General features: G+C 53.5%; 1 protein-coding gene across 2 annotated transcripts in view; it reads right to left on the bottom strand.

The window, feature by feature from the left end:
• Window positions 1-7170, bottom strand: part of EPHB1 (EPH receptor B1) — a 420307-nt gene extending 413137 nt beyond the window's left edge. For both annotated transcript variants that reach the window (XM_007170364.2, XM_057546032.1), the window contains exon 1: window positions 6760-7170. In XM_007170364.2, the coding sequence (XP_007170426.2) occupies window positions 6760-6817 (58 nt within the window). In that variant the 5' untranslated portion in view covers window positions 6818-7170. The remainder of the gene's footprint in view (window positions 1-6759) is intronic.
• Window positions 7171-13138: the final 5968 nt, after the last annotated feature.

Here is a 13138-nt window from a genome sequence, read left to right as displayed (position 1 = left end):
AGGATCAGTCCCAGGGACTTCAGAAGCTAGTGCTAGGCTGCAGCCTGGGGCCCCTGTTCCCTCACTTGCCCCTCCCCTCCTGGCCACCTGCCTCTGCCCATTTCTCTGCTCATTATCACCTCCACTGGGGGGATGGAGAAGCAGAACAAGGAGGTTAAATTCAAATCAGTCATTTTGTCACTTGCTGCCAGGAAACGGGAGGGACGAGAGAAGAGACTCTGGGCCTCAGGTGCAACTTGTGGGCAGAAATGAGTCCTGGTAATTCTCAGGAAATTTCCTATATGTTTCCACGTTGGTCCAGATCTGCTCCAGAGAATTCTGGGAACCTTCCATGAGGGGACAGAGCAGCCTCCTTCAGAAGCTGCTAATGGTTTGTCTGCGGGCGCTGGGGTTTCCCTGCCCTGGAGGACCACCTCTGCTGGGGGCAGAGTGGGAGATGGCCTCTTTCATCACCTTTCCAGCCTCTCTAGCAGATGAGCATCCTGAAGACCCCATTATGGGGGTCGTTATGATGTAGTGAAGGGCCCCAGATTTTCGGCTCCCATGCTTCCCTGGGAATGAGGCAGCAGGTGGGTAAGATATTCTTCCTAGGCTGTGGAAGTGAAACCTTCTCTTTCACAAAGTTAGTGGCAAACGTAAAAGCCAGTTGCACCGAGAGACACCTGGCGGATGATTCTACATGGACCAGTGGAGACTGTGGCCCCAGTGCTGGACCAGGTCAGCAGGCCTGGACCAGGCCAACAAGAGGTCCCAGGAGCAAGGGCTCCTCATGGAGGGCACCAGGCTAAGACCCTTCTTAATGTCGGCCCAGCTCACCCTCACTCATCTCTGAGGTGCTGCTGCAGAACCCCTGCCAGCCTAAGAGGATCCACACCTCACCCACAACTAGTCAGGGGGTCACCATGCCCCAGACTGCATTTTACCCACAGCTGTCACCCCCAAACCTCCTACTTCTACTACTGCTTCTACCCTGGGGTCTGCGCCCACCCCAAGTCCCTGCTACCCTCTCCATCATAACGGCCCCTCCGTTAGCCTTTCAACAATGAGGAAACTGGGGCACAGGGAGGGAGAGAGCGAACTGTACATCCGGTTGCTTCCTGTGTCTTAGGTCAGATGGAAAGCAGTGTTCCATTAGTAAAGAAGAATCAAGCCCACCACCCTCTAGGCCTCCCTGCACAGTGTGTTCCCATCTCTTTAACCTCCCCAGAGGAGTGATCAACAAAAGCCAGTGAGGTGACTCAGACCTCAGGCTTGAGGGCCTTTGATGGAGCAGGTGGCCCTGACCTGGCCACTCAATGCCCCCCTTCTGAGCACAAACACACACCTGGGGACCCTGACTATTGCTGTAATTGAAATGCAATCCACGGAAGGGGCTGAGAAATTTCTCATGCAAAACTGTGCTTTTAAATATGGAATCTCTCCCAGGGTGTTACTTTATTATTATAGTAATTTCCTCAGAAGGCAGGCATCCAATGCTGTTTCTCCACCACCTTTGGAGACATGGAAATCTGATGGAAATATTCAGGTTGCTTAAGTGGCTAATGCAGAAGAGGGAGACATAAAGGGAGCTCTTCCAAGGAATGTGGACTCCTAGAATCCAGGTACAGGGATGTGCTCTAGACTATTGGTGGTGGTGGTGGGGGAACAGGTAAGGATCCAGTGTGCTCCCTCCACTGCCCCCAGGATGCATTGGGTGCCCAGGCCCATCTCCTTTAGGGACCTTTGTCCGCAGTCATTTCTTCCTTGGGAGAGCGGCCAGGGCAAGAAGAGGAACAAAGATGCTCCCAGTCTTTCTACTAGATTCCTTATCAGAAGCTTCACCACGGTACAGGTCCCTAGCCCTGTGTCTGCCTGTGTACAGGATGGGAATAGGGTGGGAGGTGGGAGAGAAGGGGAAGGAAACTGGTGCTTCAGCTGAAGTGTTGGGATTATATGAAACTTTCACTCATCTCTTCTCCCATGACCATGGAAACATGGAGTCCCCAGTAATCAACAGAGTACCCAACGGCCAGTGGCTCAATCAGCGTTAGAATTCTTCCCGCCCATGGATTCAGGTGGATATGAACCTTTCTTCATGCAAAGCCTACAAAAGTGATGTAGTGAGGTGGAGTGGTTAAGAACACGAACCCCAGAACCTGACCACCTAGGTTCCAGTGCAAGCCTCTCACTAGCTATGTGGCCTTATCAAATTACTCAACCACCCTGTACCTCAGTCTTCTCATCTGAAAAACGGGAGAGGAGGGTTAATAATAATACCTACCTGATAGGGTTGTCTAAAGATTAAGTGAATTAATTTATGTAAAGCACCTAGAACAACACCTAGCGATAAGTGTTAGCTATTATCAGCAGTTCCCAAATATACCAGTGCCAGACTGCCTGCATCTGAATCACTGGGGCCCTTTATTAAAAATGAAGATCCCAGAAAAAAAAAAAAAAAAAAATGAAGATCCCAGGCCATTCAGTAAGTGCAAAGTGGAGTAAGACCTGCCCAGGATTTGTGACCACAGCCTATTTTAGAAACATTCCCCTGGGCAGAAATTCCAGGAAGCACCTGCAACAGGATTTTCTGGGAGGCCAGAATGCAGACTTTCAGGATCTATCCAGACCTGCTGAACTTTTGTGGGAAGAGTCCAGGAGTCTATAGCAAATTGCCCAGGTGCCATGAGGCTGCCTAAAGCCTAAAAATCCCTACCTGAGGTGACTGGCTTCCAAAACTGCCTCCACCCTTTGCCCACGCTGGAAACCCTACGCTCCTGAACCTTAGGGTTTCTAAGAACTCCTGAGGATTAGCTAAGATGATTGTTTTAGTTTAATAATATGAATGCATCTTTGACTTTAATAGCATCTTTATTTTTAAACCAGTACAGGGATGTCCTCATTACGTACGTTACCTGTCCAACTTCTAAGGCTGGAATGGGTGAGCATCTCCAGCTACTGGCAGCTCTGCTTTGCCAACCCAGAAGGTTCTGGCCAGGGCTGGGTCCTAACTCTGTAGCTGTCTACACTGCCAAAACTTTTCTCAAGCAATGGCCCAGGGTCGCGTTACCTTTCCTCGCCAGCATTCCACTCACTGGCTTCGGGGTCCCTCCCCAAACACTGAGTAATGGTAACTGTTTCATAACGCACAGAAAATATAATCAACTAATGGATAGAAGTCTCACAGATTTACTTTTCTCTCCCAGACATTTTTTTCAATCTTTGGCGCCTGCTACCGCTTGCCAGCTCATGCACGCTCATGGATACCCAAAACAGAGGCACATGTAGCAAATGAATATTAACAGAAAATGCAGAAACTGCCAATTACCACCTGGCCTGGTGGCCTGTTGTAGGCACACAGGCTGAGGTTGGGGTTTTTCGCCACAAACTGTGAACGGTGAGATTCAGTGCCCTTGCATGTCAAGGTGGGGTACCCCAAGAAGGGGTGCAGTAACTCAAGGGTGTATGTATTCATACATCAGCAATTCCTTCGAGAACTCACTATTAAGCCCTACCACCAAATCAAACGTGTGCACGTACAAGGGTGGCAAGCCCAGGATTTCACTCTGGGCCACATCAAAGAGCAGTTCTCCGGGGAGTGCTCTGGTCAGCGAGCGTGAACACGGAGGCCACCTGCAAGTCTATGGTCATTCGTGGACGCCCGCGGGTGCTCGGGCTGGGAGGATGCTACGAGCTGTCAGTGATTCCAGGGCACTGCCTCCCAGAAGGGCCAACACGCTTAGCCCAGGAATACACCACTCGGAGGGAGAAGTGTCTGCAGCCAGCCCAACACCTCAGAAGCACCTCAAGAGAAGCCCAGGTCTCCGGACCCCGATGCAAAGGGTATGGGCCAAAGGGCAGCTCAGAGAATGCAGCCCGCAGACACCAGCAGCCCGTTCTCAACAAGCTCTCAGGCCCAGGGTGAAAAGACATGGACTTGAAGAGGCAGTTGTTTTTCCGGAGACAGAGAAAAGAGCCCTGGTTCTGTGTATAGAAGCCCAGAGTGTGTCAGCATCCCTGTCTCCCAGCCTGCCTGCTCCCCTCTGAAAATAGCCTTTAAAAGCCCATGCCTCTGCCCTGCATGCCATCTCTCTCCCCACACAGCAGAGCGGGCTGTAAGTGGGGAGGGAAGGGAGGAGGGAAGGGGCCGTCTCCTACAGTGTGGGCCTCTCACTCTCCAGGTCAGCCAGCCCCTTCCCCCCTTCCACCCAGGCAGAGGATCTCCTAGAGCTCCACCTGCTCCTGGCTGAGTGTCCCCACCACCTGGCCCACGGCTGCCGTTATCCCTTTGTCCCTGCCCTGGCCTGGGCTGAGGACCTGACTGCTCTTGGAGCTGCTTGCCCTGGGTGACAAGGGCCCACTGAAATTCCAACAGAGACCCACGAGAGAAAGAAGACAGACGGACACAAAAGTGGCCAAACCAGCAAGGGGAGGCACCGCCTGGCCACGGCAGTGGGAGAGTGATCTGCTCTCTGTGTAGGCAGCTCATTGATCCACTTTTCTGATAATTATTCCTCACTCATCGCAAACCGAATGACGCTGGCCCCAGCCCAGCCAGCCCGGCGGGAAGGCAGCTCCGCGTGTGAGGAGGAGAAAATGAGCCTGCCTGTGTTCATCGGGGAGAGCAAGGAGTGAATGGTGTGGACTATCCCTGTGCACTGAGCAGGGCCGCCAGGGCTGCTTTAATATTCTGCTGAACGTGGCATTTCTTTTAACCCTTACTGGAGAGACAGACGTTCAGCCCAGAAAGCCGGGCTCTTCTGGCCAGGCTAACGGTGAAGTTTCCGAGCTGCGAGGAGGGAAAGGCTCCAGACGACCTGGGTGACAGGACCGGTACGCGCGGCTGGGCGTCGGCACCACGGCACCCTCCTTGGGGGCTCTCCAGCCCAGCAGATAGGGAGGGCTAGCCAAGAGGGGGTCTAGGGCAGAAACCGCGCGCCGCCAGACGCCCAGTGAGTTCCCACACATTTGCTCTCCAATTTCGCTCGAATGCGTGTGCCCTCCTTCAACGATGGAGACCCAACGCCGAGACCAGGCTCCCCAAGTAGGCACCTATCTGCTCTCCGAGACCAAGCCGCTGACCCTCCAAGGAGCGCGAAGATCGGCGGGCAGCACGCGCCGCCCCAGCGTTAGAAAGTCCAGTGTGGCCTCGCCCATTGCAAATGCCCGCTCTCCCAGGTCGTCCCGACTGGTTTGGAGGTGTGCCTCGCCTGGCTTGTCCTAATTCAACCGCTCCCGCGCTTGCCTCTCAATAAGCCAAATCCGAGCATCCCTTCTGCGGGGTGTTGATCGCGCTCCCCAACGTTCCAGTCCCTGCACGTTCCCAAAAGCAACCCCCTCGGCACAAAGACCCAGCAGCCAGAAAGGGCAGCGGCAGGCGGAGGGCAGACAAAAAGCCACCTTCAGAAAACCAAAAGCGAGCTTTCTAGGCATTAATCGCCGCACCCCCGCGCCGCCACCAGAACGAACGCGGGATATGGTGGTCTTCGCTACCGGGCCGGGTAATCTTAGCCCCGCCTCGGGGCCACAAGGCCCCAGCTTCGCTTCGAGAAGGGCAGCACTTTCCGGAGGGGTCGGGTCGCTGAACCACGGGACTTGGGGCCGGGCGGAGGGTTCCGCTGGGCAACCAGTAGCAGTTGGACGAGGACCTGGGCGGCCCAGCGGAGCGAGCTCCCAGCTCGGAAGGCGGCGCGGGCGCCGGGGTCTGCGTGCGGAGTCCCTCGGTGGAGTTTCACCCACACCGGACACCGGGGCTGCGGGGCTGAGGCGCGTATCTCCCCCCAGAATTGCTTCCATCCCGACACTAAACTCCGCTCTAGGCCGGCTGCGTTTCGGGAGGGGGCTGCGGCCGCCGCTCGGCTTCGAGGAATGGGGCGGGGGAAGGGGGCGGGAGGCGGGAGAGGGGCAGGGATTTCCCACAGGGATTCGCGGGCGCCGCCGAGCGCGGGTCTCCCTGCTGCGCCAGGCGCTGTGCCCGCGGAGCGCGCTTTCCGGGCCACGGCGGCAGAGGCACAGCCAAGGCTGAAGTATCAGGGAGAGCGCCGCTGCGCGTCGGCTACCTTCCCAGGCCGGAGGGATATTGGGCGAGTTTCGTCAGGACTGATCACCCACCCCACCCCACCCCCGTTTTCAGAAGCAAGAGGCGACAAAGGTGTCCACCTCGCCCCGACTGACCCGGGAGAGATGCAGCCCGCAGGCTCCGGTACCACCAGCGGTCCCCCGAGGGTCGGGCCAATGAACTCAGCCCCTCTCATTCGGCAGCCACTTGCGAGGTACCGGGGCAGAGCTTCTCCGGTCCCGGCGCGCAGCGCTAGCCCGCCGGGCCGAGTCCTGGAGTCCGCGGATCCCGAGCGGAGGAAAAGGAGAGGTGGCGCGCGGCTGCCTAAGAGCAGCCGTGACCGGGATAGGAAGCGAGCAGACTGACGCCCGCACTCCAGGGGCCGGACCGCCCGAGGCGCCCCTTCTTCCCCAACGCCCGTCTCCGCCGGAGCTAAGGAGCCTGCACCGCAATGCAGCGGGCTCCGTGCTCTCTGAGCCGAGCTGCGGGAGACCGGGGCTGCTAAGGAGCGCCCGGGCGCGGGAGCCAGAGGGCTCCGCGAACCAGCTGCGGGCGCCGAGAGCCAGCCGGGGGCGCGCGGGTGGGTGCCGCCCCAGCCCCGCGCTCGGCCGCGGCCGATGCTCCCCAACAACCTGGCCCTCGGGTCGCGGGATGCAGGAGACGCGTAACAGCCCCAGAAGCCCCGGGGATACAGCCGCCAACTTGCTCCGCGGTGGGTACGTTACCTTCCATCGCGGCCACTGCGGATGCCAGGAGGAGCAGCAGCAGGCAGTCCAGGGCCATCGCCGGCCGGCGGTCCCCAGGCCGAGCCCGAGCCGAGGCGGCCGCGGGGGGAGGGCACCGCGTCTCGGGGTGCCGCTGCGCTCCCCGCCGGTGGCTTCTCCGTATCCTTTCGCGCTCTGGCCGGGACCGGACTCCCCGGAGCGCGACGTGGGCGTGGGCGGGATTGTGCGCGCGTGGGGCGGTGCGGGCGCGCGTGGGTGTGGGTGTGCATGTGTGTGTGTGTGTTTATGGGAGAGGTGGGTGTGTGCGTGCGTGTGTGTGAGAGAGCGGGCGAGGGAGTGCGAGCCGGGGAGAGCGCGCGAGTGCGTGTTCGTCCTGGTGTCACATTGCGAGCTACAGCCGAGCCTACTGGAGGACTGAGCCGGCCAGACTGACGGGGGAGGGTGCGGGATCCCCCACCATCAGCTCTCTCCCCACCCCTAACACCTCCTGTCCAATCAAGGAATCAAACCTGCAAAATTCCCCCGTCCAATCAGGCGCGAGCACCTCCTTACACTGGCATTGTTAGTTTAAGAAAAACTTTTGCTTGCAAGGCTGTGCGGGAGGGCTCGGAAGGCGCTAGGAGGGGTCCGGGCTCCCCCTGGTGGTGCTCTCAGAGAACCGCACCGGCCGGCCCCAGCTCTCCGTGCCCTAACCTAGGGGGCCTAGGGAAGGGGCCGACTAAGACCCTTCCCCTTACAGCCCCCCAGGACTAGGTGAACTATAGATAATCAAGCTTGTCTTCTTTCATCTTCTCAGCGAGACTACCCTGACTACTCTATTTAGTGCAGCCCCCGTGGCACGCCCTATCCCTCCTGTCCATAGCACTTCACCTAACACACTGTGGGTTTTACTAATCAATTTTGTTTATTGTGGGTCTCTCCTTACCAGAACGGGATTCGTGTGCGCGTTGTTCACTATGGAATGGCCAGCGCCTAGAACAATGCCTGGCCCGTCGAAGGCGATGACATGTGTCTGTTGACTGAATGAATGAGGTTCAGAGAATGTGGGGGCGGTAGACGCAGGGTGCAGGGCACTGGATATGCTTCCTGTTCAGCTCCCTGCTGCTCTTGTCCCCCAGAAGTCTCTGGCTGCCTTTAGTTTTCACTTCCCCACGTGTCCTGTGAACATCCACCGAGGGCCCCGACCCCAGAGGACAGGTCAGGCGGGAGGGACCAGTGGTCACACAGCCCCTTAGAGGGGCAGAATGCAATAGGGGCAGCGAGAGCTCTGCAAGGTGGCAGGCGGCGGAAGGCACCAAAACTGTGGGGGAGGGGCTGGAAGGACTTGCAGAGGCAGCAACAGGAGGACAGGGCATTGGAGGCAGGAGCGATCCTCCCCGGCTCAGCACCCCCAGCTCTGCTTTCTTTTCCTATCTCTAGGGATAGCCGGAGCGTTCAAGATCTGCCTTGAGGCTGTAAAGCTATGCTGGAGAAATGTCCTCATCCCATCACCCCCACCTCAGACCTGATGATGGTCTGGTCCTACAGGGTCAGGGAGGACCTGTTAGGTCAACCCCCCAACAGTCGCCTCTTCCCCACCAAGCCTTTCACAGATTTGTCAATGACTTAACTATGGGCAGATGTGATGCCCCCTCCCATGCTCTACGTCCTCCTCTTCCAGTTTTGCCAAATCAGCTTCCCACCCTGAATGTTTGTTTAGTCTCTCCTTTGCTGGGACTGCCCCCCCCCCCTCAGTCATAGCCAGACTCCTCTCCCCATCCTGACACTGTTTTGCTTCCCCCGCTCCGACTCAGGCTGCCTCCCTCCCCACTACCTTCCATCCCACCCTGCCTCGGCACCAGCCTTCACTCCCTCATCCTCCTCCTTAACAGCGTGCCAGCTGCCCTCTGTCCTGCCTCACCCCACCAAGTACATCCCAACATCTCTGGAGCCATCACCCCGGGAATGACCCACTCCCAGTTACCCATAGTCCTCCTAAGCCCTCAGCGCCCTTGACATCAGGGAGCTCTTGCCTCAGTTTCCATGGTGCCCGCTCTCCTCCTACCTATCTCAGCACTTCTTACTGTTCCCTCTTCAACTCTTGCTGGGTCCATGGACAATCCCTCAGCAGCTTCACCTGCTCTTCTGCCTTCAGCCCTCCCCCCATGGATGGATAGATGGATGAGTCTCAGACTCCTTTCTGTCCTTTGCTACATCACAGTCTTTTTTTTTTTTAAGAAATATTGCTTTATTTGAAAACTTACTTCTAAATTACTTTTTAAAAATATTTTAAAAAGTCATAAAGAGCACCCAAGAAGAAAATATATACAGTTTCCATAGGAATAAGGACCAAAAAATGGGGTTGATAATTGTCCCAAATTATATTTCCTAAAGGAAAAAAATGTAATATTTAACCTTCTTTTTTTGAGGCAGGGTAAGTAAACTACACACATCATAAATAAAATTTTCTTACTCTACAAGGAGAAAGGACTGGGGTCTTGTTTTTGATGCATATTGAATACAAAACACAAAATCCACTGTATGAACATCACAGTCTTTTGAGAGGTACCTTAGGCAGAGTCCCCTGTGCCACAGCTTGCTTCTGATGCCCTTGGCCCATGCCCGTGAGCCTGTCCCAGTGCCAGCCCGCTGCTTTGGTCACCCAGCTTCCATCCCCTCCCCTCTCCAATCCTTCTGCACTCTGCTGGCAAACCAATGCTCCTCAAGCCAAGCTTGATCTTATCTCTTCCCAGCACAGAAACCTAATGGCTCCTCATTGTCTGCCAAAGAAAGACCAACCACTTTAGCATGGCATCCAGATTCCTCTACAAGCTCCCTGGAACATGCCTTCTCAACCCAGACTTTGCCAGCCTCCCTCTGGGCTGGGCTGCTCAGCCAGCTTGATCCCCTCACCATCCCCACACCCAACCCAGGCTCTCCTTCCCTTGCACCTGGCTAGCTATGCACTCACCCATTTATTCCACAAATATTTATTGGGTACCTACTATGAGCCAGGCAGGGCTTGCTCGAGGCTGGGGAGACGCAGACACAGACCCTGCTCTGAGGGAGCTTACGGTGTAGTGGAGAAGGATGACAATAAAGAGGAAATAGGTGTCAGGTGATGGGAAGGACTGGAAAATAAGCAAGGTTAACAGCTAAAGGGTGACGGTGGGTAGTGAGACACGAGGGGAATGACTTCTGTTTATTGCGCACCTGCTGCATACAAGCACTGCACCAGATGTTTTCATGCAAACTGAAATGAAATGAATTGAATTTCTTGCCCTCAACTTCTACCCAAAGCCCACCTCTCCCAGGAAGCCTTGGTGTCCCTTAACTGGTCCCTCTCACCCACAGTCTTGTGCTACAGCTCCTTGTGTGGGTACAGAGCAGCAGTTCCAGACTTGGCTGAAGGCATTATCCAACTGGGACACCACAATTACAGGGGTCCCAAGTACTCTGCCAGGGTCTCTGAACCTGTGCCAGGAAAATTACACAAGAATCACCCACTTAATATCTTCTGACCCCCAAGGCTCACCCAAGGCTCACGAGGATTTTAAGTCGGTAGGGATGTGGTAGGGCCACAGGTGTGTTTTATAGTCCTCACGCCAGTGGATTCTGCTGCACACTGAGGCTCGGGAGCCACTGCCTAGGAGTTTCAAACTGTTCTCTGAGGTCCTCTCAGGGGACATGCAGATAGGGAAGTGGTCAGTGGATGGGGCTGCAGACCTCACCTCTGTTCCATCAGCTTTTCATTTACTCGGCATCTATTGACTATATCAGGTTTTATTTGAAGGAAGCATTCTGTGGCAAGAAGAGAAGGAGGTAGGGGAAAAATTAGAGGGGTTAGAGGAGAGAGTTGGATTGGGGTGGGGATGGGGCACAACAGTTTGAAAGGGTATGAGGGAACGGCACTGATGACTTTTAGCACATGCTGATGGCTCAGGTAAGAATAGCGTCAGTTTAGGGCTTTTGTTAATTTCTCTAATAACCCAGGGGATTGACTTATCCTGAGCAAGTTAAGTATTAATTTAGCCGTGCAGCAGATTGATGTCTCTCTTGCAATGATTTATGCTCTGTAAATATCCCTGAAAGCACCATTGGTTTGGGATTCCAAGCCTGGGTGCCCATTTTCCCCAAAGCAACTCCTTGGCTGTTTTTTCTTCTCTCTGAAGTCAAATGCTCACTTATTTTCTTGATTAATCACCCAGCTATTTGATGTCACTAAATCACTCCTTCAAAGTGACAGATGCTTACCTCCAAGCCAGCAGCTGAGGGCCCTCAGGCACCCAAGGGTGACTTGGCCCTTTTGCTAGGGCTCAGAGGCCCTTCTGGCTGGAAGGTTTTGGGGCATCTAACCAGGTCACCCCCACCTCTAAATAGTTTTGTGTCTAAAAGATTGAAAAGCATTTCTAGTGAAAGCAATTGCGCAGCTTCCATTCTACACATTATGAAGCTACTCTATTAGAAAGTTCCTGCTCACCGCTAACCTGCATCCTTTTTGTTGTAGTTTAAGCCTGTTTTCTTCATTCTACTTAGTAATGGGAGCATAGACAAATAGTAACCACCCTGAGGATGATCATATGGGTGTCTTGTACCTGAGATATTAAGTTGCTCTCTTATCCCATCTTTTTCTTTCTAAGCATTATTTAACTGCTTACATGAAAGGTTTAGTCATACACTCCATGACCCAAGCTGCCTTTAATTAGATTCTTAAGCTGCAAGACACATTTTCATCAGTTCTTTTTGGAGAGACAGGTGGATCATTTATGAGTTATTTAAAACATTTTAACAATGGATAATAGACAAATAACAAAAGCTTCCTCTCCCTCTTTTGTTCCTTCAATGTTTATTGGTCAGGAATTCAGTGTTGGTTGCCTGCAAAGTACTGGGGACCCAGTGATGTCTGTGACCCAAACCCTCCCTTTAAGGATCTCAGGGTCTCCTTGGGAAGACAGACACTGAAATGCATTGTGGGACTTTCTGTACAAAATGGCCTCTGGCTAGAGGCTTCTAACAAAGCCTCTCCCTATTTCTCAGGAAAACACCCCAGCAAATACAGACAAATATGAAGACTCAGAGTAACAAGGTGAATAAACACTGACAGACAACCTAATTGCCAGGATGTGGAAGGAACTGACAATCCTTATAAGGCAGATGAAGCTGGATGGAGAAAAACCTATCAAACACATGTATGACATATGCCAAGTTCTCTTCCATAAAGAGAACTTGCTTTAAAGAAATAGGAAGATACATGGTAATTCCCACTCTGTCAATACCTGACTCAGACACCCAGGATCTCTACTAACCAGAGAATGGAGTAAATATCCATCACCATTATTGCTTCAACTCTGAACCAAATGAAGAACAGTTTCCCCAGGTCACCTTCCTCCCTTCCCCAAGGTCTTCTTATACCCAGAAGAGCCTGAAAATGAGCAAGACAACTGGACTGATGATGGGCTGACGGAGACACAATGCATTCTGGAGGGGAAGAAAGATCAAGAGGCTGGGGCAGATATGGTAATAATTGTGGGAGCAGTACAACTGCGGAGTGTAGTTTTTCTTGTGACACATCAGGTCAGAGCACCAGAGAATGAACGTGGTAGTTGGAGAAAGATGCCACCTCAGTGGAGCAGATATACTAGATGAAGCCTACACTGGCTGGTCCTCCAGCTGTAGGTCTAAAAAGATGATTCAGCTATCAAGCAAGCAGGAAGATGGGGGGCCCAAGGCCAATCCACTCCTCCTGCCTAGCATAAAACAGGACTATGAGTCCCTCCCTTCTCAAGAAGGAGTGAAAAGGGGTCAAGAGAGTCCAGGGACCTGTTAGAAATACTGCAAGACAAAGAGCAGGGACAGTACCTCCAAGACCCAGAGGGGGAACATCCCTTTAAAAATGATGCTTTGCCCAGTCAAGAGACATTTTCAACAAGCTTCTTGGTATGCGTAAAGACAAATTCCATGACAAAGGAAGAAGCTGACAAGAAAACAGGCTAAGAGGAAAAGGCAACAGAATGAGAGAAGGAAGGAGAAAGAGAGAGAGAGAGGGTTTTAAGGAAACAAAAATGCAGGGCAGAATTAAACTCTACACTGGTGTGGCAGGAAAGAGCAGATTTGTTACTGTTGAGCACTGAATGAGTGGTGTTGAAGACAAGCTGGGGAATCTTTCCAAGAATGCATGCAAAATGGACAGAAAAGGAAAAACATTGAGAGAGAATACGAACATATGGAAGACGCAAGATGGAGGACCAACATACGTAAAATTGTGTTCTGCTTGCCAGGGGCTAGGGACTCCAAAGAATTCCCAGAAACGTTCCTGAAAGAGTTTAGAGTTCCTAAAAGAGGCAGCAGCATAAATGTCATGAAAGTAATGGCAAAGCTATCAATATATATAAAAAAAAAC

This window comes from Balaenoptera acutorostrata, chromosome 4, assembly GCF_949987535.1.
Source record: "Balaenoptera acutorostrata chromosome 4, mBalAcu1.1, whole genome shotgun sequence".
Classification (NCBI taxonomy): Eukaryota; Metazoa; Chordata; class Mammalia; order Artiodactyla; family Balaenopteridae; genus Balaenoptera; species Balaenoptera acutorostrata.
The sequence above is the reverse complement of the archived record's forward strand: the minus strand, read 5'-3'. Positions and strand labels throughout refer to the sequence as shown.